Source organism: Siphateles boraxobius, unplaced genomic scaffold, assembly GCF_051911475.1.
Source record: "Siphateles boraxobius isolate OS27281-9 unplaced genomic scaffold, OSU_SipBor_1 130, whole genome shotgun sequence".
NCBI classification, from domain to species: domain Eukaryota; kingdom Metazoa; phylum Chordata; class Actinopteri; order Cypriniformes; family Leuciscidae; genus Siphateles; species Siphateles boraxobius.
Window position 1 is genome coordinate 5,794,950 of NW_027508734.1, and position 26,277 is coordinate 5,821,226.

General features: G+C 41.2%; 1 protein-coding gene across 1 annotated transcript; it reads right to left on the bottom strand.

The window, feature by feature from the left end:
• Positions 1 to 23,855: 23,855 nt before the first annotated feature.
• LOC143736866 (growth-regulated alpha protein-like) lies at positions 23,856 to 25,161 on the bottom strand. Its single transcript, XM_077227633.1, has 4 exons — positions 25,011 to 25,161; positions 24,800 to 24,935; positions 24,086 to 24,154; positions 23,856 to 23,928 (listed from the first exon to the last, which is right to left on the bottom strand). Exons 1-4 carry the CDS (start codon positions 25,078 to 25,080, stop codon positions 23,895 to 23,897), a joined length of 309 nt encoding a protein of 102 aa, XP_077083748.1. The 5' UTR covers positions 25,081 to 25,161; the 3' UTR covers positions 23,856 to 23,894.
• Positions 25,162 to 26,277: the final 1,116 nt, after the last annotated feature.

Sequence of the window (26,277 nt, forward strand, 5' to 3'; positions counted from 1 at the left end):
TTGTGTTTATATTGTTATATATATATATATACATACACAAGGGGCACCCCTTTATTTATTTATTTTTTACAGCAATGCTAGACTCATTCAATAACAAAATAGATGAGTATGCAGCTATTGTAGCTCAGATACCAATCGCTATACAGAGTGCAAGCGTGGTCTTACTAACTTACCAACAGCTGCAAGTTATTATGGCCCTTTCAACGAGCGAAAACACTCTGTCTAGCGACCAACACAATGCCAGGAAAACGAGAACGAACCCCAGCATCAATGTAAACAAACTCACCAGCCGTGTTGCTTATTTCGTAATCAATGAATCCGTTGCAGCCACTGGAGGACGCGCAGTCGCGAGACACCAACAAATGTTTTCTGTTGCGAAGCTGTGAAGAACGGATTCGAGTTTTTTTTTTTTTTTTTTTCTACATAATCTACGACCTGCATACGTGCACGCGAGAAGATTATAGGGGACAGTCTGCAGGAAGTCACGGGGTTAAATAGAGGAGCACCCCGAGTCATCCTGGTCACGAGGGACATTGTTTGTATTAGACTCGACCTATGCATTGCAACGAGAGATAGTATCCAGTGTGAAGCACTGCCTCTGGCTGTCAGGAAGAACGAAATAGAACGTTATACACGTTATCCTCACCTAGCGTCACTTCACATCTAACTGCAGCTGCTGTAGCGGCATGTATCCCTAACAGAAGGCGTAAAAAAGTTTGTAATTTTTTGTCAGCGTTGCCAAATACATATCGGCGTCTTTTTTCTTTTATTTGAGCCGCTTGGGTTACTTCGTTTCATTTTCGCGTTTAGACTCGTCTTGCTTCGTTGTGTACTTCCCAGTCCTCCTGTCATTGTGTTTATCTTTCGCCGTTTCGCGCCTCGGCACACACCGTTACGGACTAGTCCATTTCATTGAGAAAGTAAGGGGTGTTATGTGTAGGGACAGATAACCATGAACTGGACATTTTAACTACTACCTCAACATTTCAACGTATTTCTTAAGAATATTAATAATACTTACTATGCTTTTGAAGCGTTCACGATGATAAGAGGCTTTTTCATGTTTTTTCTTTTCTAAATATATTTTTTTTAGGTTGGTTGGGGGTCCCCCTACTACGACCGCTGTTAGGGGGCCCCAAGCAGCCGCCTACCTATGCCTCTATGTTAAGACCGCCACTGCTGACAGAAGATACACGGGTGAGTTAATATTACACTACACAGTATGCATATTGTAGCCTATGTTATTGTTTTTTTTCGTTATAACATGACTTTAAGCTCTTACATAGTATTATTGCCGTTTTTCGTTCTAAATGTTCAGCCAATTATTTGTATGTTTATATCTCCCCTGTATGACTGCTTTTTGTCCGCTATCTGCGCCTAACGACACCAATATGGCCATTTAGCCAGCCAATTTCTTAGTACTCGGTTGTGATACTCTTCCTAACTTTCTATGTTCTTTCCAATACTTTTTGGGAAAGTTATTAATATTTTCCGATATTAAGCCCCGTTCACACTACACGCGACTTTGTCGCTGCAAGTCGCCAGTCGCTGGCGATGAGGTCGCTAGTGGGCGTTCCCTCTACTGGTTGACTAGTATGACATCCAAAAGACAGCGAATCAGCTTTCTTGCCGGTAAAAAACACAATTTCTGGAGGGAAAATACTAAATATAAATATACTTCGTACATAAAAACGTCTGTAGTGAAGCATGAAGATGAACGAGACACAGAAGTCGATTTTTCTCGTTGTGGCCGTTTATCTAAGGCATAAGCGCAAACGCCGTCTATCTAGGTTCACGAGACTGTTCGGGCTCGGAGACAGCACGGCGAGTACCATTGATTTCAATAACATTATGGAGTACATTCAGCCCGATCTCACGGCAATTCGTACGAATTTTACGAGGTGGCTAATTCGTACGAATTCATACGACCTCCCTCGTACGAATTAGTAAGATTTTTGCTAAATCGTACATATTTTACGAGTTGCCCAATTCGTATGAATTTGTACGAATGACCTACCCCTGACCCCGCCCCTAAACCTACCCATCACGTGGGTTTAGACAAATCGTACAAATTCGTACGAGTGAGGTTGTACGAATTCATACGAATTAGCTACTTTTTAATCACTCGTACAAATTCGAACGAATTGGTCGTGAGATAGCGTTGGTACATTATATACACGTGTAAATGGAGAGTGTAAACAGCACTAAAATATTAGAAAGGCCACTATAGTACGTTAGGTTTTGTTTACTGTCTCTGTCAAAAAAATATATAGTTAATTGTACAGACTATTCAATCATTTAAACCTACTTGGAATCCCCACAATCGCCGAAGCTCCTTTCCACGCATCATTCTTTTTATTTATGTCCCTGTACGTGGGCAGAGACATATCAAATAAAACTGGAAAATTGCTAACCGCAAGGATACATTTTTCATCCATCACTGCAGGCCCAGGGGCTGAGGAGAAGGATCACGTGCGCTCCACTCCTATTGGTTGTCGCTCGCGAAAATCGCTCTTCATTTGCATAAAGTTAAACATTTCTCAACTTTGTCGCGTCACCAGACACGCCCCATCTAGTCGCCAATGGTCGCTGTCGCTCCTGTCGCCGGAAGTCGCCCGCTCACCATTGAAATGAATGGTATCGCGTCGCTTGGTCGCGTGTAGTGTAAACAGGACTTTAACCGGCGCGCTCGGCTTCAAGACGCAGCGGATCGAAGCCTGGTCCATCCATCCTGTGTCACAGTCACTTACAGGAAGAAGGTATGCTGTGTTATATAAAGGCATACATTGCAGCGCAAATGTTTACTTGGGCTATCCCAACTACAGTGTGAATTTAAAATGCTACAAAGTGTTAAACTAGGGTGACCATACGTCCTCTTTTTCCCGGACATGTCCTTTTTTCAGACCTAAAGAGACCGGACGTGACGCCATTTATTGCGTGTGCTTTTTTTTCATTGCTTTAGATCCCGCCTCTATAAAGATTAAAAGTTATAAAAGATAACTACTCAATAAGATAGTAAGTTATTACAATAGTCAGTTGAGTTACATAACACTTTTCAGATCGCCACATGCCCATTAAATAAAATGACGGTTGGTTGAGACTTTTTTCCTTTATAATTAACTTTAACTTATTACTTTTTAAATAACACATAGCAGTAAAAGGACATTTTAAATGGAGGTCATTTACCACAATACATGGCAATTGCAGAAGCTCTATATTATAATATAATATAAATAATAAAAAAATATAATAATATATATTTATATTGATAAACAGATGTCCATACTTTCATTGTTACTGCACCTTATTACATGGCTTGGTTGAATTCTAATGTAGAATTCGGTCTGTTATTTCTTGATAACAGACCGCTGCTAAGTATAACACACCGTTGCCATGAATAAAAGAGCGTTGCCATGGACGCAGGATTCTAACCGTAGATACGGAACAGACTATTTTCTTTAGCGGAAGCAATACAATCGTTTTTAAATCAATAAACTCCTTTTTAAATCAATATTTTGTGTCAAATTATTGATTTATTTGGTAGGTAGCCATGTAATAAGCGGGATAATGTAGGGCGGTTGTTATAGCGAATACAACCCCTTCAGGCTGATTCAAGCTCCGCTTCACGTCGGGGTCATAATCAGCCTGACGGGTTGTATTCACTATAACAACCGCCTCGCTCTACATTATCCCTTACATATGAGGTGTTGGTTGATTTTAACTTTTCTTTTTCTTTATGAATTTTTAGATTGCTCAGGACTTTGGTATTTTATACCCACATGCCAAAGATAAACTTTTTGAAATTTGGGGACATGCATCTCAGCGAATCGACTCGGTTACTAACGTAACCTCGGTTCCCTGAGAGGAGGGAACGAGTATTGCGTAAGTAGCTTACGCTATGGGAAAACTCCTTTTCTCGAGAATATTGAAGTCTTTATGTAAAACGCATTGCAGCTGCACAGCAGACAGCAATGAGCGAAGGAGCTCGGTCATTGGCTGTGCTGCGGCAACTTGCCCGAACCAATGGCGGGGCGATTCTGAATGTGCGACCAATGAGCGCGCCTCGCGCCCGCGCGCGTCAGAGCCCGCCAAGATGGGCGTGGCCAAGAGCTATATATTGGGCGCCCCGTCATGAGAGTTCTTTAGGTTAAAACGACTGAAGCGAACTAACCAAGCACAAGCACGGCAGCTTACGCAATACTCGTTCCCTCCTCTCAGGGAACCGTGGTTACGTTAGTAACCAAGTCGTTCCCTTTCATGAGGTCTCTCCTATTGCGTAAGTAGCTTACGCTATGGGAACACCATGCAAAACGCCGTGCGTGCTGAACTTCGTGCTGAACTTAAAATAATCAAAAGAAATCAGAATAATTAAAACAGTTTAGAATAAAAGATAAAATACAGAAATAATCAGATGAAATCAGAATAATTAAAACATAAAATAAAATACAGTGCAAACAGTCGGACGAACAGTGGCACAGTGCTCATTCATTAAATGCACAGTTAAACAGATGTGTTTTGAGTCTGGATTTGAATGTGACTACTGTAGGAGCACATCTGATCTCTTCTGGAAGCTGGTTCTGGAGCTGGACCTGTAGGTTGTAAAACCTGATAAATGTGGACGGTGAGGCCCAGCCTGCCGCCGCACAAATATCCTCGATCGCTATCCCGCTCGACCATGCCCAGGAAGAAGCCATACTCCTGGTGGAGCGTGCTTTGACTCCCCAGGGGCATTGAAGTCCCTTGGCTTCATAAGCCAGCGCTATAGCCTCAACTATCCAGTGAGAGATTCTCTGCTTTGAAACGGCGGAACCTTTTGTACGGCCGCCAAAGCATACAAACAGTTGTTCTGTCTGTCTGAATAGGGCAGAACGCTCCAAATACACTCTGAGAGCCCTAACGGGGCAGAGTAGATTAGCGTCGTGTTCGTCTGCTGGTGACGATAGCGCAGTTAGGGAGATAACCTGTGCTCTGAAGGGAGTGGTGAGCACTTTAGGAATATACCCATGTTTTGGCCTAAGGACGACCCTGCAGTCGTTAGGTCTGAATTCCAAGCAGGCAGCGCTTGTCGAAAGCGCGTTCAGGTCGCCCACTCTCTTGACCGAGGCGAGTGCCATCAAGAGCGCAGTTTTGAGCGAGAGCTGCTTAAGGTGCACAGTTCGGAGTGGTTTGAACGGGGGCCCTTTAAGAGCATCTAGGACCGTAGCTAGGTCCCAGATCGGCACTGAGGGGGGGCGTGAAGGGTTCATCCTCCTAGCGCCCCTTAGGAAACGAATAATTAGGTCGTTTCTTCCCAATGGACGTTCCATCACAGGGTCGTGTGACGCTGTGATGGCCGCCACATATACTTTGAGCGTAGAGGGGGTGCGGCCTGCCTCCAGAAGCCCTTGTAGAAAAGCGAGTACGTTCGTAATCTCCATGTTTCAGGGTTCAGGCCCTCGGCATTACACCAGTCACTGAATACTTTCCATTTCTGGGCATATAAGCGTCTCGTGGAGGGCGCCCGCGCCTCAGCGATGGTTTTTAGCGCTCCACTCGTGAGGTTCCTGGGAACCCATTGAGGGGCCATGCATGAAGGGCCCACAGATCGGGGCGGGGATGAAATATCATCCCGCTGGCCTGTCTGAGGAGGTCTGGCCTCAGTGGAATCGGCCGTGGTGCAGATTGCATTTGCATCAATTCTGGAAACCATTGTCTCTGGATAGCATGTCTTCCCCTTGGTTCAGCGTACCTGGCACATGCGCTGCTCTCAGAGAGCGCAAGTTGTGTTGGGACCATAAGATGAGTCTCCTGGCCATTGAATGCATGGAGCTCGACCTGAGTCCACTAGGGCTGCACGTTTTCAAGTTTTTCATTAGCCGTTAACCGAGGCCCTTAGCGGTTAATACTCGGTTAACCATAATGTGCGCACCGCAACCCCGAGATACAGACACACGAGAAAGGGTAGTTCATTTTTAACACCTTTAATAACTGCACAAAACATCTTTAACTTTTAGGTGGCAAAATATTGTTTTAGGCTACCTAATTCTGTGAATTACACTGCACAAACCAAAAGTACTACTGCCAAATGAAGAAGGGTCAGTTCTCCCCAGAACATAAAATATTCATTTTATTTTATTTTTCGTGTTCGCATTTATATGGAACAAACACTGGGACGTGGCAGTTCTGGAAGCGGCACTAAAACTTTCACAGAGACCTCAAACAGAATGCACAAAGCCTTTCTTTAAAGTGAATTTCGTTTTGTATTAATTGTATCTTAATTTTAATCAATGTTTCATCAACCAATTGTCTGCAACCAATATAGCAGACATTATATAATACGGAGCCGCCGGCGCGTGAACTGGAGCTCATCTCATAAACGAATTCCGAAACTCAGCGTAGGCTATACGGTAGCCTAGTTGTCTCACAGACCTGAGAAATAAATCTATATTGAAATGTCTACTTTTAAACACAACAATTCAAAACGAAAGAAAACAGACTGCTCTCTGCTTATGTAATCCGTATGAAAAGTGCATTTCTCTCTGGCGCGTTCACTGCGAAGATCGCGAATCAGCATTGTCAACTTCATCTTTCCAGCTGAGTGAGCCTGCAAATAATTAAAATGTCTCCTTGCTATATTTGACATATTCATAATCATTACTTTTGCCTGTTCTTTTTGACAGCTTTTAGGTTATTGGCAGCGCAACCCAGGCTACATTACATGAACGCGTCAGCACCGAAAACATGGAGATGGAGATTTTTTTTTAATAATCGCACAACCTATTTGACATTCCAATTAAATAGGCTACTCAGTTAGGCTACTCAACCCAACCAACTATTAAAAAAAAGTTTATTTGTAAGCGGTCTTTTTACATGTTAGTTTTTTTCTGTGAGCTGGAATTGAAAACCAGGAGTGGACTGTCAGCGAAGTGATTACAGAATGCTTAGAGTGGAGAGAGGAACGTGCTTTCCCTCCACTCCAGGCTTTGATCACATCCCCCTCTCCAAGGTGAATACACCTCGTCTTTCCTTAATTTAAGACCTATTCAAACTAAAATTAAGACATTACACTATTTGAGAAATGAAAGCCTATTTACGGCCTTAAAATTATGAAAAGTGAACTTCTTGTGGACAATTCAAATGTCTGGGAGCGGTCTGGCGGTGCAAAAATGTATTACAACTAAATTCAATGCACGCCATTGACGCCACTTAACCGAGCAAAATGTTTCACTCGGTTACGCAATTTTTAACGGGTTAATCGGTTAATCGGTTAACCATGGACACCCCTAGAGTCCACCCTGGCGATTTATGTACGACACTACCGTCATGTTGTCCGTTCTGACCAGGATGTGTTCGTTTTTTAGATGTGGAAGCAGGGCTCTGAGAGCCAAAGCGACCGCTTTCATCTCCAGGCAGTTTATGTGTAGGCGCTTCTCCGGGTTTGACCAAAAGCCGGAGACAGGCCTGCCCTCGTAAAGGGCTCCCCAACCTATTTTGGAGGCATCTGTTGTGATCATCTTTCTCCTTGTGTTCACACCCAGACTCACGCCTGACTGGTATCAGTCAGCGGCTTTCCAGTGCGTCAGGGCATTTATACAGCCGTGGTTCGCTCTGATTAAAAGGTGGCCCGAACGCCACGCGTGAGCCGGTACGCGGCTCTTGAGCCAGCGTTGGAGAGGACGCATATGCAACAACCCTAGCTGGAGTACGGCCGATGCTGAGGCCATGAGACCTAGCATCCTCTGAAACCGCTTGACGGGGGTGCGCGAGCCCGCCCTGAATGATGTTGCAAGGCGCCGGATGGTGAGCGCGCGCTCTGATGAGAGACGAGCTGTCATCTGCATCGAGTCTACAACTATTCCCAGGAAAGAAATCTTCTGGCTGGGAGATAGTATACTTTTGGCAAAATTGATCCTTAGACCCAGGCATTCTAGATGGCTGATAATCCAAGATCTGTGTGTTATGAACTGACTCTCTGATTGTGGTAGGACCAGCCAATCATCGAGATAATTCAGTATTCGCACTCCCCTTCGTCTCAAGGGGGAAAGTGCGTGAATGTACGGGGAGCCAGGGACAGGCCGAACGGAAGTACTGTGTACTGGTAAGACTGTCCCTCGAAAGCGAATCTCAGAAAATGCCTGTGATGAGGCGCTATTGGAATGTGAAGGCTAGGGGCGGGCCGCTGTGACGTAGGGACCTGGCCAGCGTATCGCCTGAGCTCGCAGCTCTCAGAGGCGTGGGCGCGCGCTGAGCAGCTGGGTGAATGGGCGCGTGTGTGATTACAACAGCGCGCGCTATGTCTGTAAAACTCGCAGCCTGAGCTGGGGCTGTGTTTGACACCGTAGGGACAGTGTTTATAAGTGGGGGTGCATAGACAGTGGTAGGCACACGCATCACTTTTATAATGTTTCCCGCTTTTACTGGGGATGAATTCATAACTGTGTGAACAGTGCTTGTGTGTAGTGGTGCGTACATGACCGTAGGCACGTGATCTACATTCATTGGGCGTGCAGCCTGAGCTGGGAATGAATTTGGCACTGTTTTGACAGTATCTGGGAATGCACACTTTGTGGACATGTGAAGCCTAAGTGACACAGGCAGAAAAAGACTCTTTTTGTGTTTTCTGTGTGTCGCCGTAAAAACAGCGTTTGTTTGCAGGTGAGCGAGCTCTGTGACTGGCCCATTGACTGCTGTATGGACATTTCCAGCCGCCTGTAAGGGGACTGGGTAATGTTTGAGATTTTGCAGAGAGAGTGGTCCGGCTTTTGCGAGACACGCACTCTCTCTTCTCATTCCTGTGGCTAGGAAGGCTTTCGAGGCTCAGGGGGCGCTCAGGAGGCGGCTTGCGGTTGTGGGAGCGCGAGCGGCGTCGAGCGTCAGTCTGAGGCGCGGGCTGAGAGGCGGTGGGGGCTGCTCTAGCCCGCTGCGGCTGTGGCGGCCTCTGTCTGCTCTGCGTTGAGCTGGAGCGTTTAGGCAGGAAATGGCGCATAGCTTGTGAAGCGTTCTGGGCCTCAGTGAAGCGTTCGGCGAAACCTTTAACCGCCGGTCCAAACAGCCCGCTGGCGGAGATAGGCGCGTCGAGAAACGGGGCCTTATCCGCGTCCTTCATCTCCGTCAGAGTCAGCCACAAATGGCGCTCGAGAACAGTCAAATTAGCCATGGCGCGGCCAATAGACTGGGCGGTGGCCTTCCTGGCTCGCAGGGCTATGTCAGTCGTGCTGCGTAGGTCCTTGAAGGCTTCTGGTTCGGGGCCAGACTCGTCCAGGGAGCAGAGAAGCTTGGCTTGGAACACTTGAAGTACCGCCATTGAGTGAAGCGCTGACGCAGCTTGGCCGGCGGCGGCGTAGGCGCGACCAGCGAGAGCCAAAGTAGTGCGGCAGGGCTTCGAGGGGTGGGAAGCCTTGGCTTTCCATCCGGTGGTGGAGGGCGGGCAGAGATGATTGGCCACGGCCTCCTCTAGGGGCGGCGTTCCCTCGTAGCCTCTTTCCTTCGCGCCGTCCACAGAGGAGAGCGACGAAGAAAAAGAAGGCTTCAGACGCGCAGAGTGGGGGGCTTTCCATGACTTGGTGAGTTCGTCATGAACTTCCGGGAAGAAAGGAGAAGGCCTTTGCCGAGGGGCCTGCTGGCGCCCCTGCAGAAACCACTCGTCCAGTCGGCTTCGGGTTGGTTCTTCGGGAGAAGACCAATCGAGCCCGAGGTCCTCCACGGCTTTCGAGAGGATGCGGACAATCTCTGTATCCATGGTGGAGCCCCAACTTGTGTTAGTTAGCGTAGACGGGGCGGGGACGAAAGCGGAGCCCGGCCAGTCGTCCGATGCGGCGTCGATAGACAAGGTGTCATCTACTCCCCCGTCGTCCTCGGACGCGGCGAAAGTCACAAGGCCCACCGTTCTGCTAGGGGGGTTTTTGTCCGGCTGAGTGAACTGAACCGGCGGTGGGGAACACAAGAGCGGCGGTGAAGCACGCGGAGACTGGCTCGGCGTGACGTCACTGAGCTCAGGTTCAGGAAGCCTCTGTGAGCGGCGCTTTTTCTTAATGCGCGGCTCAAACAGAGGGGTGGCAGCGATGGGCTCGCTCGCGGCGAAAGCAGCGAAGCGAGCCCGCAGTGCGGAGAGACCCAGGTCGTCACATTCCGGGCATACGCCCTTTGACAAAGCAGCTTCTGCGTGGTCCCGGCCCAGGCAGCGAGCACAGATGATGTGACGATCCCCGTCTGGCAGAGGGTCTCTGCACGACGCGCAGGAAGGCATTTGAAACAACGCCTCGGAAAATTGCTCTTTTACAACTGTCGTGGGGCGAACAGATGTAAAATACTTGCGTGCAGCGCGCCGGATGGCTCAGTAGGATGGCGTTCGAAGGCGGCTGAAGATGCCGACGTCCTCGTAGCAATCCCGCTGGTATGCTTTTCCACGGCGGCGAAGGCTTTCAATAATCCGGAGGATCCAGCGAAGAAGGTGTTCGCTGAAGGAGATTAAATCTAAAGAACTCTCATGACGGGGCGCCCAATATATAGCTCTTGGCCACGCCCATCTTGGCGGGCTCTGACGCGCGCAGGCGCGAGGCGCGAGGCGCGCTCATTGGTCGCGCATTCAGAATCGCCCCGTCTTTGGTTCGAGCAAGTTGCCGCAGCACAGCCAATGACCGAGCTCCTTAACATATTGCTGTCTGCTGTGCAGCTGCAATGCGTTTTACATAAAGACTTCAATATTCTCGAGAAAAGGAGTTTTCCCATAGCGTAAGCTACTTACGCAATAGGAGAGACCTCTCGAAAGGGAACCCTTCATATTGCAAGACTGAGAAGAGAGCCTTGGATCTTCTTCATGTTCAAACTAACATTTCTTCTGGTGAGAAAATCCTGCACAACAGCTCTGTACTTTCATGTCAAGGTATAATATTTTGTCTATAATATAATGCACTTGTTTAAAGATTAATCCATTGTTCTTTCTGTTTTATGTAAAGACACTCTTGGAGATGTTGCTTTAAAAACCCTGCCAGCTATCTTTCCTCCATAGAGTGCCAAAGTTATAACGTCACTTTGTAGGCCAAAACGCGGAAGTGAGTTAGCATTTTAGCACTTCCGGTTCTCTCGCCCTAAAGTCTATGGTTTTTTTGAATGGGTTTTTGCTAAATCGCCTGAAATAAGGTCTGTGGTTAACAAAGCCTCTAAATATTTTCACGTTTGATCTATGACATAGAACCCACCAGTTATAGCCTGCTTGTGGTTTTTTAAACTTTATTGTGTCTGCTTGTGGTTTTTAAAAATTTATATAGGCTTCAAAATGTATAAATTTTGGATTAACTTGTAAAGATTATCTTTATAGACAAAATGTGTAAGTGTCACAACTCTTTGTTGAACACCGATCTTATTTTTTGCGATTTTCCAAAAGTCTATGGGGAAAATGCATAGCTTTTCGATCGAGGGAACCCATGCGCCGCTAACTTCCGAGTTGTCCTACAAAGTGACGTCATAACTATCGGCACTCTATCGGTCAAAAGTTCAGTATGGCATACCACAAGGCTCAGTACTAGGACCGCTGCTGTTCACTCTGTACATGCTACCATTAGTAGATATCATTAGGAAACATGGAATTAGTTTTCACTGTTATGCTGATGATACTCAGCTCCATATTTCCTCAAAACCTAACGAAATTTACCAATTCACAAAATTAACGGAATGCATAGCTTATATAAAAAATTGGATGACTAGTAATTTCCTACTACTAAATTCTGAAAAAACACAGATTCTAATTATTGGACAAAAAACTTCCACACGCAATATCCAAGAATACTGTCTAACATTTAATGGCTACTCTGTTAAGTCTTCGTCGTCAGTTAGGAACCTGGGTGTGCTCTTTGATACCAATCTCTCATTTGAAAGTCACGTGTCTAGTATCTGTAAAAGCGCATTTTTCCATCTTAAATATATATCTAAATTACGTAATATGCTCTCATTGACAAATGCGGAACAATTAGTTCATGCGTTCATGACCTCAAGGCTAGATTATTGTAATGCTCTACTGGGTGGTTGCCCTGCACGCTTAATAAACAAACTACAGCTAATACATAACGCAGCCGCTAGAGTTCTTACCAGAACCAGGAAGTATGACCATATTAGCCCGGTTCTGTCAACACTGCATTGGCTCCCTATTAAACATCGTATACATTTTAAAATATTGCTGATTACTTACAAAGCACTAAATGGCTTTGCACCCCTGTATTTGAGCGAGCTCTTAACCCATTATAGTCCTTCATGTCTATTGCGATCTCAAAATTCTGGCCAGTTGATAATACCTAGAATATCAAAATCAACTGCTGGCGGTATATCCTTTTCCTACTTGGCACCAAAACTTTGGAACAATCTTCCTAACATGTTTCGGGAAGTAGACACAGTCTGTCAGTTCAAATCCAGACTAAAAACACATCTCTTTGGCTTAGCATACTCATAACACATTATAGATTGCTATAATTCAATGTTAGGCTGCATAGTTTAGATCAGCCGGAACCGGGAACACTTCCCATAAATCCTGATGTACTTTGTACATCATAAGAAGGATGGCGTCTACGCTAATATTAGTCTCTCTGTTTATCCCGAGGTCTACCGCAAACTGCCAGATCCAGGCCATATTCAGATCTGAGGAAGGACCATCACATGGACACGATGACAACGCATCCCTGAAGTGCCAGCCTCATCAACACTGTGAAGGCCTCATGGACACCTCAACAAACCCATCTCCATACCGGCGTGATGACTCCGACCACTAATCAGATGAACTGGATAAATATTGTGAAAGTTCTGATCTAATCTGACTTCTGACCTATTATGCCGCCTAAATCATAATCATACACTGTTCGTTTGTTGGCCAAAGGAGGATTGGCCCCCCTGACTGAGCCTGGGTTCTCCCAAGGTTTTATTCTCCACTCGGTCACCTGATGTTTTGGTTCCTTGCCACTGTCGCCATTGGCTTTTGGCTTGCTTAGTTGGGGACAATGAACATTTAATTTTGAATTTAACAATACTATTACAACTTTGCTTTCCTGTTATCTCTGTAAAGCTGCTTTGAAACAATTTGTATTGTAAAAAGCGCTATATAAATAAAGGTGACTTGACTTGACTACAACCGTTTATTTGTGTTTTTGTGTACCATGTTGCTTAGAACTTAAAACATAACTCTAAATTAATTTTAACATTAATATTCTGTGCCTGGAGGTGTTCCCTCAACACGTCGCCTTATGAGCCAGTTTATAATTGCATTACCTATTTTATTTTATTTATTGAAACAATTTCTTACCTTTAGGTAAGTGCATCAAAACAATTGCAACAATAACTTTTGAATGCAATGTCTAATTGAATGTAAATAAAGCATTGTTAATATACTTAAGTTGTGAGTTATTTATTTACATGGCAATAATAGTAATTATAATTAATATTAATAATAGGTTGATTAAAGCATTTTGGCCAAATAACCCAACAGATTCGTTGTTTGTAACCCAATTTATTGGGTAAAACTAGTTACCTAATTTATTGGGTTAAAATAACCCAACAATAGGTCGGTGCTATATCAACCCACCATTGGGTTAGCTGTTGGGTCGTTTTTAACCCAACTTTTTTAAGTGAGTACTCTATTTAGACGATTAGTAAGATCTTTAATAAGATCTTGATGACCATCAAGACGTGTGTGCAAGAAGATACCCCATCTTCCGCACTAAGAGATTTCTGTGAAGGTGATGAAACCTGTAGTGGAGCTGACACAGGAGAACTAGCGATTATATCTGAGATGCGTTTCAAATCTTGCGGCAGCTGCTTGCTGTCCTCTCTCATTTCACAAATACGCGAGAACATCAGCATTCATTACCGTATTAACCTGCTCATCTGCAAATGTGAGGTGCCTCTGAGGATAACTAACCTCATAGTACTGAAGATGCAATGGCTGTCGAGTAATCTTCTCATCCTCTACCATTCCTTCTCTGCGTCTGGACATCATCGCTGAGACGGTTATACCGTTATGGCAGCGGGGTGGGGATTCATTTGTGCTTGTGTATTTTGTTAAATTTATCATTTACTTAGATGCTCTAAGTAAATCATTTACTTTAAAAGCATGGCTTAATTCAGTGTTATATTGTTTGAGTAAAGTATATAGGCCTACTTGAAACAGAAAATTGCAAAGTAAACTTCAACTAAGTAGAAATTACTCAACAAACTTGCAAAATAAACTTTTGTATCACAAGCAACTTGCAAAACTATGACTTCTATCTATCTATCTATCTATCTATCTATCTATCTATCTATCTATCTATCTATCTATCTATCTATCTATCTATCTATCTATCTATCTATCTATCTATCTATCTATCTATCTATCTATCTATCTATCTATCTATCTATCTATCTATCTATCTATCTATCTATTTGATGCAAATAATGTTTTCTGTGGAAAAAGCCTTTCCAAAAAAGGGTCTAAACCTCTCTCTCCTTGCATGTTGAGAGACTGAACAGAGCAGTGGTCATACAGAGGACATGAGAGAAATTAATGTGCAAAGTGAATCATTTGATCTGGAAGGATAAATGCACCAAAAAAAAAGGAACTAAAAAAAAGGGTCAACATTATTTTAGTGACGCAATGCGAAGAAAAGGTAGCTAATAGATAAAGATTCAAGACAAGTTTCAGCACACGAGTGTTTAATGGATGCCACTATATAGGACTTCCATGCAGAAGGAAAGTAATTTGATAACAGTCGATGTATCTTCTGGTATAGTATTACATTAATCATTTATGCACTTCAGAAAGAAGTTCAGTGGAAGATATGCAAGTAAAAAAAGGATGATTCTTGCATGATTTATTATGTATTGTAAAATCACAATTTTCCCCTATTTTCCAAATATAAATAATATCAGCTCTTTCTTATGTTTTTCTTACTTGTTGCTATAAATACCACAAATCAGTGCCTCAAACGGTATTATATATATATTCCAAACAGAGCTATATTGACATTTTTGCAATGGGAGATGACACGTTTGCATTGAACAGATGCATTTTCATAGATGAGAAATTATCCTTCGATGATCTTTTTCACCCATTCATCTTTAGGATTGATGGCTAAAGGAGATGGTACCCCCCTTTCCCTTCCAGTGCCTGTCTAATCTCACACCAGCGATGCCAGGACAGAAGGAAAAGATTTATCTTTGTTCCCCAAATTTAAGACCAAATGGCCAAGAAACCCTATGGTGACCCCAATGCATAAATCCACAGCCTTATCAGGAAATGAAGGGTGCTAAGGCATTCCCATGACCCTGAATCACCACAGACCTTAAACCAGGGACTCCTCTTCTCCGCAGCTGTAAATTCCAGAGACGTTTGTCTCCAAAAACCAGAGACTGAAATTAACCCACTCGTGGTTTCCAACAAACAACGGTCTCAAAATTGCTTCCAATAAGCTGAATTAATCACCAGTGTTTACCTCACATATATCTTATGTATCATGTATGTTTTATATAATCTGTGGAGTTCTCTTTGGTGTCTAACATGGATTACAGCCTATTTCTTAGGGTTTTCTACTTCAGTTATAAGAACTAATCACCAGAAGTTGCCTCAAATATGTATATCCTTTGTATTATGTATGCTTTATATTACCCAAGTTCGTTCTGTGTGTTAAACATTTATCACAGTTAAATCCTTATTAACTCCTACCTCAACTATGGGAAATATATGTTATTTGGTACCTACTTGATGGGTAAACGATTTCTAGAAGTTTGATATAAAGTAAATTTTTGTAGGATGCACCATATTTTAACTATAAAGTTGGCTTATTAAAGCATTTAACTTTAACTGAGCACACGCAATCATGTGGACTTTATGCTAATTACATGCAAGAACCGGAGAACTGGTCGTAAGTCCCGCCCAAGACAATATCTGTTTGGCTGACACACTCAGAAGGATGTTTTGGATGGACACGCTTATAACCCAATGACAAACAGCTCTGCTTTTGCTTTTTGCCTTGCTTTTGCAGTGACTTTTGCTCTTGCTTTGTTTTGTGAAGACCTTTCCATCTTCTAGCGTGTACGCTTACATGCTTTTCAAACCACCAAGAGCTCACTCAAAACCCATCAACTCTTCTGAAAGGGCCTTCGTTGAACTTCGTCAAAGAAAACCCTCTCAGAGCCTATCCTGCAGCTCCTCCAGACTCAGAGGAAACTCGGTTGCATAGCAACCCGCAATCCAGGAAACCGGCACACGAAGCGCCACTCGGCAAAGCCAACCAACCCATAGACATCATATAGAGCTAGATGCCCTATTGGCCGCTGTGTTGCAAGAAATGCGGCCGCCATCTTAAACTGGTCATACTCTTATTTGCGTTGCATAGCAGCAGTAGATGCCAGAGCACTGTGCAGCATATTCCTGCTCAAAACGGCGGACCATCACTCGGGATTACTTTTCACAAGTAAGATTTAACATTTAACATTACCGTACTATTGGTTGTATTTTGTGATCAAAATATTCAATGTGTCCTGTATCGTAGCTACGTGTATGACCTTTGCAGCAAAAAAACCTGTGTGAAAATCAGTTCGGTATTAAGTGAGATATGATAAATCAAATGCGCTGACAGCTCATTGCACCTGCCAAACAGATTACACTGAGCGGAGCGGGTGACCGGTTTAAGATGGCGGCCCCACGGCTCGTCCGCGCCAAAAGACAGTAGCGGTCGATAGGGCGCAGAGGTGTCAAGTCCAGGTTCAATAAGTAAAATTCCTCCTCAGTATTTTGTTCCAATCACCTGGATTTGCTAATTAGCACAGTTTTTCAGGCAGGAGATAGAACTAATTAGTGAAATCAGCTGGCTGAGTTAATGGGTGGAATAAACATTTGCCAGGACTTTTACTTTCTGACCCCTGGAATTGACACCTCTGATAGGGCGTCTATCTATATGATGTCTATGAACCAACCATTCACCATCGAGTGCTGTCCCTCAGAACGCATAATCGACCGACTGCCAGCCAATCAGCGCCGAAGAGGTTGCCTCCAGCAACTTCGTCACAGAAGGGAACGCACACGCTCACTGGAGCATCCAAACGCAAGTACACAATCTCCTAATTCTTGCTGAACTGGTGCAAGTCCTATTAAGCAAACGAATGAAGGTTGAATTGCTAGTGTATTGATTCTCTCAGGTTGCGGTCAAGAAATAGTGTCAAATGCTAGACATTTGGGACTCTATTCATACTCCGTTAATAACATCACCCCTTATGTGATGAATATATACTGGGTCTTATAATACACATATTTGTAACTCTTAATTTACTCAACTGAAGTTACCACTGTGATCTGTCTGGAACTCCTCTATCCTATGTATCAGGAATACTAACCTGTAACTAGAGTTGCTTCACTTTTATGTATTTGGTATACAGTGCTAATGTTTCCATTTTGGACCTCTATTCAGTAAAAAAAATAAAATTTAAACATTCAAAAAAAAAAAAAATACATCACCCCTTTTCTGTCACTGTTTGAATGAATGTTTGTGTGTTTTCGTCAGATTAGTTTGTGTGTATTAGAGTAGTTCAATAAAGTTTTGCTTGATTTTACATACAAGTATCTTGTGTTGTGTGCTTACAAGTTACTGCCTTAAACTGTAGATTTTGTTACCTCGCTCATAATCAGTGATCATAATCTTATGATATTATTACCGTAGGCCACGGGATAATATTCTGTCCAGAATTAATAAAATACCCTAATCTCAATTTATCGGTGGACGAATAGTTGATAAAGGATTACATATTAATTCTGAATAATTTGCATATATAAATTCCGTTCTTATTCAGTGTAATTTAATCTCATTTGAGTTATATTGATCCTAGTTCCCTTACAGAAGTACTATATAAATAAAGGTATATTCACACATGACCTTGTTTACAAATGATATTCACACATGACAATTTTTAATCCTTTTTAAAAAATATATATATATATTATCGAATACAATGGATATTGCCAATAGCCTCCTGAGACCCGAGAGTTTGCCTGGTGTGCATTTTATAATTTTTCTTGCTATTTGGTATAAGTAGGACCTGATAAGTATAATAACTAAAATTTGTTTTTGTACAGGAAGTAGTTTTTGCATAAAATGATGTCCTCATGCAAGGACAGTGGGTCTATCTTAACTTTATCCTCCTGAGACCTGAGTTTTGGTTTGGCGTGCATTTTAGATTTATTCTAGCTTTTGGGGGGTTATGGCAAGCCGTTTTAACTTTTATTCATTTTCAGGATATGAATTCTTGATATCAACAATTCAATTTTCACTAGTTAAAATAATAGTTATTTATATCAGGAATTAGATTTCTACTAGTAACAATGGCAATTTTTGATATCAGAAATTACATTTCCACTAGTAACAATGCTAATTCTTGATATCCACAATTAAATTTTCACTAGTTAAAATTATAATTCTTAATATCAGCAACTGAATTTCAACTAGTAAAAACTATAATTCTTGATATCTGTAATTGTATTTTCACTTGTGAAATGTCACCATAGGCTGCCATTCAAAATCAATTGTTGATATCAAGAATTGATTTCTTACTAGTTGCAATTCCAATTTCACACATCAGAAATACAATTCTTATAGTAAAAACCTTTATTTTTGATATCAAGAATTCAATTGTCACTAGTTGAAATGTCTATTCTTGAAATCAACAATTGAACTGCTACTAACAATGTTCATTTATGATATCAATAATTCCATTTTCACTAGTGACATTGTTAATTTCTGATATCATGAATGTAATTGTTACTAGTAAGAAAGCCATTTTAGATATCTGAAATTGTATTGATATCAGAAAAACATTTTCAGATATCAAAAATGAACATTTTTACTAGTATTAAATTGTTGATATCAAGAGTAGACATTTCAACTAGTGACAATTGAATTTTTGATATCAGGATTCGCATTTTTACTAGTAACAATGTAATTATTGATATCAAAAATTATATTTCTACTAGTAAGAAATCAATTGTTGATATCAACAATTCTATAGTTGATATCAAGAATTCAATTGTTGATATCAACAATTCATATCCTGTGTGTGTGTGTGTGTGTGTGTGTGTGAGCAAGAGAGTGTGTGTGTGCACGCGCGATCGCGAGTGAATGAGCAAGAGAGAGAGAGAGAGAAAGAGAGAGAGTGTGTGTGTGTGTGTGTGTGTGTGTGTGTGTGTGTGTGTGTGTGTGTGTGTGTGTGTGTGTGTGTGTGTGCGCATGTATGTGTGTGTGTGTGTGTGTGTGTGTGTGTGCGAGTGAGTGAGCAAAGTGAGTCTGTGTGTGTGTGTGTGTCGCGAGCGAGCGACGAGCAAGAGAGAGAGAGACAGAGAGTGTGTGTGCGTGTCTGTGTGTGTGTGCGCGTGCAAGCGCGCGATCGTGAGAGAAACTGAAGCCACGTTGAGTGTGTGTGTGTGTGTGTGTGTGTGTGTGTGTGCGCGCGCTCGAGTGAGTGAGCCAGTGTGCGTCACGAAGCTCAATGCAACTACATTTTTTTTTCTCTGCTAACATCTTATACAATCTCAACAAAGCTAAGTCCCATTGTCCTCATATGTGGACATCAACTTTAGCAGCATAGTAAATCTTTATTGTTACAAAAGTTTGTCAAATGTGCATGCCATTTTAATCATACAACTCTTCTATGCATAACTTAACAAGAATCAACAATGAAATGTTTTTAGATTTTTAATCTTGTGGACGTTTTGGTCTGGAGTGGCTGCGTGACATGCGACCTGTGTTCTCCGCCATCTTTAAATTATTTATGTTAAATTTTTTTCTCTTCTGACCCCACCAGATGGCAGTGTAAGTGTCCTCGTTTGTGAAAAACATGTTTCAGTTACACAGACTTAAGTATTATGCTACATACAACCAAAAATGTGATGTCCTCATATGAGGTCGCAGGGTCTCAGGAGGATAGCATGCAGAAAATGCTTCTGTTTTCCTTCTTTTGTGGACAGCAATGCCATGCAGGTCAGAAAAAGAAAGGCTGCTACGGTGAACTTCATTGTTGTGAAATTTCCCACCGAGCAAACAACGTGTAAGTATAAGCTGTATAAGCGGTAAAGCTGCCAGAATTCACTTTCTCGTCTGTTGATAATCTCGTCTGTTTCTCGTCTGTTGACAACCGAACCGGAAGAGAATACAATGCTGAATAAAGTTGTCGTTTTTGTTATTTTTGGAACAAAATGTATTTTCGATGCTTCAAAAAATTCTCATGGACACGTGGACTACTTTGATGATGTCTTTATTGCCTTTCTGGACAAGGACAGTATACCGTACATAGATTTTCAATGAAGGGACAAAAAGCTCTCGGACTGAATCTAAAATATCTTAAACTGTGTTCCGAAGATGAACGGAGGTCTTACGGGCTTGGAACGACATGAGGGTGAGTCATTAATGACATAATTTTCATTTTTGGGTGAACTAACCCTTTAAAGGTACAATATGCAAGGTTTTTTCGCCACCAGGGGTCGCTAACCTCTTACAATAACAAAGGCGTATACTGATGAAGTATATTCCACATTAAGCTGAATTATGGATCTTGTCGTCAAGCTGATGGATCTTTTATGGATGAGTGAATACATTGATGTTTTTAACATGACTGTGGTGTGAAGCAGGGCGCGATTGCTAGACGTATACCAGCGCCACACGCAACGCGAGTCCCGCGGATAAAAAGGAATAAGGACATTTCATTCTACCGAACTCAACGCAAGTGCTGAATTAATACTCACACAGGTCAGTTTATTAGACGAATCAAACTTGAAGTAACGCAGCGCTGTTTCACTTGCTCTAACAGTTACACTACTAAACAGCATTTAAGTGTGTTGAATGTTATTAGTTAGGTTGTGTGTTCGCTCTATGAGACTAAGTACGTTAAGCTAGATCAACATTAGAATAACATACAGATCATATTCTAACATTTCAACAAGTTGAACTAAATAACATTGATTGGTTTAAGATACATTTGCTCACCTGTCTAAAAGTACGCAACACTCGCGTCTCTGTCAAGTCGAAGTTAGTCGCAGACGTGGATCTCTCGGCATCTCGAAAGATGTTGATTTTCGTTTTAGTCCTCTTTTTGTCTCAAAGTCTGCTTGCCATGGTCCATAATGTTTGAACAAAACAACAACAGCGTGAGCGTCTAGCTAGGCATGACGGCAATAACCCGGTTGTCCACGTCTGTCGCCATGGTTACTAGCGGAAACCGAGGCTAACACGAATATGACGCCATTGACTGGCGACTCCTCACCCCTGCTCACACGCCCCGTTTCCTCGGTTAAAATCGCAATTTTCTCACGATTTACAAATAGTTGCAAACATTTGGGATATTGTAAGTAATCAACAAAACAAAATATATAACATTGGCCTAGTGGTTTTTGGAAATTTTACTGCAAAAATCCTGCATATTGTACCTTTAAGTATAAACAGAATAATAAATGCATGCACTTTTGTCAATTATTAAAGCTTACATATAATTAATTAGAGGTAACAGAAAGTCAAGCTACAAAATGAACTGAATCTGATCTCCATGAAGGCTGATTACAAGGAGAAGTGCACTAAAACATGAATCACCACAAACACACACAGAGCAAAGTTCACCCTCAACTCCAAACCAGGCCAGACCAACCACAGACTATCTGATGCAAACGGTGCAAACCAGAGCCACTATCTGTCCAGAAACCCTCAATGTGACTGGCTGAAACCTACACCGCTTCCAGGACTCATGCAGGTTTTTATTCTTTATTATAGATCAGTGTCATTAACACAAAAAATGTCATTTAAATATTTAAAAAGCGCACCTTGGAGGCTGGCAAGATCGAGTCACTTTTCGTTTAAGGTACTTAGTAGCAAGCCGGCTAAACTGGATATTCATGAGATGAACTGTAGAGTATCAGTGAAAAATAAGCAGGGTAAATGTTAGTTTTGGATGGACAGAAATGCTATACAGCATGTAAAAAATCAAACCGGGATCAGGATTGTGATCCTGAAAAAGAACTATACTTTTACAGGCTACATCACTACTTCTCTCACACTCTTTTAAATAAAGGTTCTTTATTGGCATATACGTTTCCATTAAGAACATCTACGGAACCTTTCCATTCCACAAAAGATTCTTTCGATTTTTAGAATGTATTTTACACTAAGAGAAAAATAGTTCTGTTAAGAACTGGTCACCGGAAGGTTCTTTGAGGAGCAAAAAATGATGTATGCATGAGTTACATAGTCCACATATGACATATTTATGATGCTTTTGAAAAGATTCAGTCTCTGTTTATTGTAACTGCATGTAACATTTTTCCAGATTATAAGACTTTCCTTCTAAGACAGAAGCTGAGATAAAACTCACTCTGCAATGAAGCAATAAAATGCACTCTGGAGAGAAGACCTAAAAGAAAGAGTACATCGCAGTGCCCAAACTTTTCTCCTTCCGTGTCTATGCATCCCCCTCTCCCTCCTCCCTTCCTTTCCCCCTGATTCAAGTCACTAAACCTTAACTGAAAATGTCTATATATCACGTATTATGCATCTCGTGAATCTATTGTTTTTTTCCTTTTTATGTTTGGTATCATTTTAAATGTCTCAGTGCGATTGGTAAAAATGGTCTTAATTTCATTGCAGTCATTGGTATTTTGAGAAAGATTAAAAACTAAGGAGAATTCTGTTCTCATTTTTGGGGTGTGTCTCTTCAAGATATTTGATAATTCTCTCCTCTCCTCTGAAGCCAGGTGTACCTGGGGTACATGAATAGAGCCAAAACTTCTCTAAAAATTATTTGTACAAGCCTTTTGTTCTGGTCTGGATACATAAGGGTAAGTGGCAGAGCAGTCTTTGGGAACAAGTAACCAGAAAACCCTCATGCAGTGCTGTATCAGTGTGTTGCCGGGTCTTGCACTCAGAACACACTCACACACACCACTGTGTGTCTGTCGGGTGCATTTCTTACTCTTAGAGTCATCTTTGAACAATTGATGTTATGTAGCCTATTTTTTATTCCTGAATTGGCTTTTAATTGTTTACTTGTGTAATTGGTATGGTACACTTTTACCTGACAAATAAAATGTTATATTTGATTTATTCTGCATTATTCTGATATCATTTTTCTAGTATGGATTAATGTGGTCTGGTGTTTCTCATGCGGGGGAGTAGCTACTCAGGGTTCGGGCCAAATACCGAGCCCGGACACCACGCCAAATATACATACCATTTATTCAAGTGTGAACTCGTGAACGAATAATTGAAAGTTTGTGATACCCAGAATAATCAAAGATCTAAATTAAATCATAATCAATATTTTCTAATAAGAAACACGATCTAAATTTAATAATCATTTGAAATTGGAGTAAGATCGAAACTAAATTCTACAATTTGAGTGAACTTCACAGAGGAGAACACTGAAATGACATACGCATTATATCTTCGGATTCCTTCGTCGGGCCAATGGATGGTCTTTACAAGATTTTCTCATTGTGGGTTCTGCAGAAGAACGTCATACGGGTTTGGAATGACATGATGGTGAATAGCTTAGGGAATAATACTGAATTCATGTTGAAATCTACAGTAAACTAGTAATGTTTTTGCGACATGACAAAAAGGCACAACAAGAAAAATCCATTTTGACATTTAAAACAATCCTTTATTGCTAGTATAAGTGTGATCATTAAAAAACAATGCAAAACTATTATTAATGTATAAAACTATAATTCAGTGAGGCAATAATAAATATAATAAAAAAAACAAGGTTAGCAAAAGTTACATTAAAAAAACATAAATTCACAGTTTATTAAACAAAAGCATGTTTTCACATTCGATACTTCAATTATCACCAAGAGATGATAAATTAAATAGAAAATTCTATATTACAGTATACAGTAAAATATATAGTTGAATTAATCATTTCCTTTAGTTGCTCTTTGTGACGTTCCTCTTGTTCATCCTGCAAACATGAAGAGACACACATTACAATCTGAAGGATGAAAGGTGCTGCAGTGTCCGAGTTTAAAAGTATTTATTAAAATCATTCATTAGCATGATTTGATTTAACTTATAATAAGCAGATAATAAAAGCGACACATCATCATAGACAAACTTACTTTTCCTTGACAGAAATCACCCAGTCAGCTTTAGGATTAAGACACGTTACTCCTTTCTTCAATGTAGCACTGTAAGAAACAAATGTATGATTATTTAAAATCTATTAAATTCCTTGTTATTATTTTGAAAGACCACTCTAAGGGAAAAATATGTGACATAAGTCATGATTTTATCGTTAAATGAAGTTCACCCCCAAAAATAGACATTCTCTCATTATTTACTCACCCTCATGCTTTTTCTAAATTTGTATGACTTTTTTTTCCTTCCATATTGAACAAAAAAGTAGTTAATTATAGCAGAATATCCGAGCTGCTCTTTTCCATATAAAGGAAGGCTTTTTATTTTATTTTATAGAAGAACAGATCATGCATTCTGCTAAACATCTGGTGAAAATAAAAGCCATGCAGGTTTAAAAGCAACATGAAGGTGAGTAAATTAAGGCTGAATTTCATTCATTCAGACGAAACATGCATCATCATAAGTTATGAATTTTCACACACTGCAGCCACTCTCGTGATCTTAAAGACATTTTAATATGAAGGCTTAAATCATTCAAATTAGTGAAAGAAAAGCAACAACAGCTGTCCACACATGTGAACTCCTGGGATGATGAAGACAAGAAGAAGAAGAAGAAGAGGAGTGTGGAACATTGACAGATGGAAGCAAGAAGCAATCATCTGTCTGTATTTGAAGTGTTGATTTGTTTCACTCACATGATCTCCTCATTTTTGCATTGTGGTCCAGCAGGAATCACCTCCAACGAGAGTATTCGTCCAATATGAATTGGTGGGTTTGAATGTGTTTGAATGCACCGGCAGCGCATGCTGATGCGAAGTTTTCTTGCAGTGACTGAGAGAGAGAGTTTGTGTAAATATCTGCAAATGAATTGATTCGAAACACTGTCATGAATGTTATTCTGCTTACCTTCTGTTGTAGACAGCAGTGCAGCGGTGCAGATCAGAAACACGAAGGCTGTTACTGTGAACTTCATCATTCTGAATCAGTGTTGTGCAGAGAAATGCCAGTACCCGTGTGAAGTGAGCGTCTGCTGAAGTCTAACACAGGCTTGCTCTCCCTTTTAAAGAGAGATATTCACATGACATGAGAATGTGTTGCGCAATATCTGACTAATCTTCTCTTCCAAGGAACTCTCTCTTTCTCGCTATCTCTGCCAGTGGCTATTATTCTATTGCAATTCCCTTTGCAAGCAAATATAAAAATACTTCTTAACCCGGTCAAGCCCACTGTATCATATTTGATATGCTTATTTCTGAGGCCTCTATAATCAACATGATCAAAACATTGAAGAAACTTGCAGTTGCAGTCCTTCTTCTACAGTCCTTCTGTCGTCTGATTGATAGTTCATACTATTTTTGGGCAAGTAAAAGGTCTTTTAGTTTAATTGTAAAAATGTCCAGCTTCAGCTTGTGGTTCTTTTTTTGCTGTGAAATCTTTACTGATTGTTATATAGTAAACATAAGAATAACTTACACTATAATTCAAGATGAACATTTACAAGACTGAAGCAACTTAGGTTTACTTGAATATACATACATTTATATATATATATATATATATATATATATATATATATATATATATATATATATATATATATATAAATTCTGAATGATGCTCTTTTTATTTTGCTCTAACATAAATGCTTGGAAAAAACTTTTGAAATTATATTTTCAGGCGATTGGTTTGTTGCATCTGCCAAACTTCAGTTAAGCATACGTTTTGTTGCATTTGTCATCTTCCTCTTTTATAAGTCATTTTTAGGAAAACCATTGCAAGAATGCAAAAGTAGTGAAACTGCTGATGACTGTATGCAATAGTCCCAGCAGTTCAAAAAAAGAGAATATGTCAGAGGTGAATGTCCAGATGCGATTTGAGCAGTGTTTGTGCTGCCAAGATCAGCTCCGTTTTCCTTTTTATTATTTTCAATCTCAACATCAGATAACAAAGAAGACACTAACAGCAACAATTTCTGCTACACAGTTTTAGAGTAAGTGGAGGAAAATGTGTAAACAAAAGTTTCATCATCTTTCCACTGAATAACTTCTTTATGGCCTATAATAATAAAAGGGAACTTTCTCACCTCCAGTTTGTTTTTTGCGCCGTCTATTGCGAGAACTGCAGACTTCTAGAGTGGGGCGAGTCTGATGACGTACGTATCAGGAATCTAGAC

Coding starts and splice junctions, on each gene's coding strand:
- LOC143736866 (XM_077227633.1), bottom strand. CDS start 25,080: ATGATGAAGTTCACAGTAACAGCCTTCGTGTTTCTGATCTGCACCGCT. Junction 24,936..25,010: donor ACTGCTGTCTACAACAGAAG/GTAAGCAGAATA, acceptor TCTCTCTCTCAG/TCACTGCAAGAAAACTTCGC. Junction 24,155..24,799: donor TGCAAAAATGAGGAGATCAT/GTGAGTGAAACA, acceptor TGTTTCTTACAG/TGCTACATTGAAGAAAGGAG.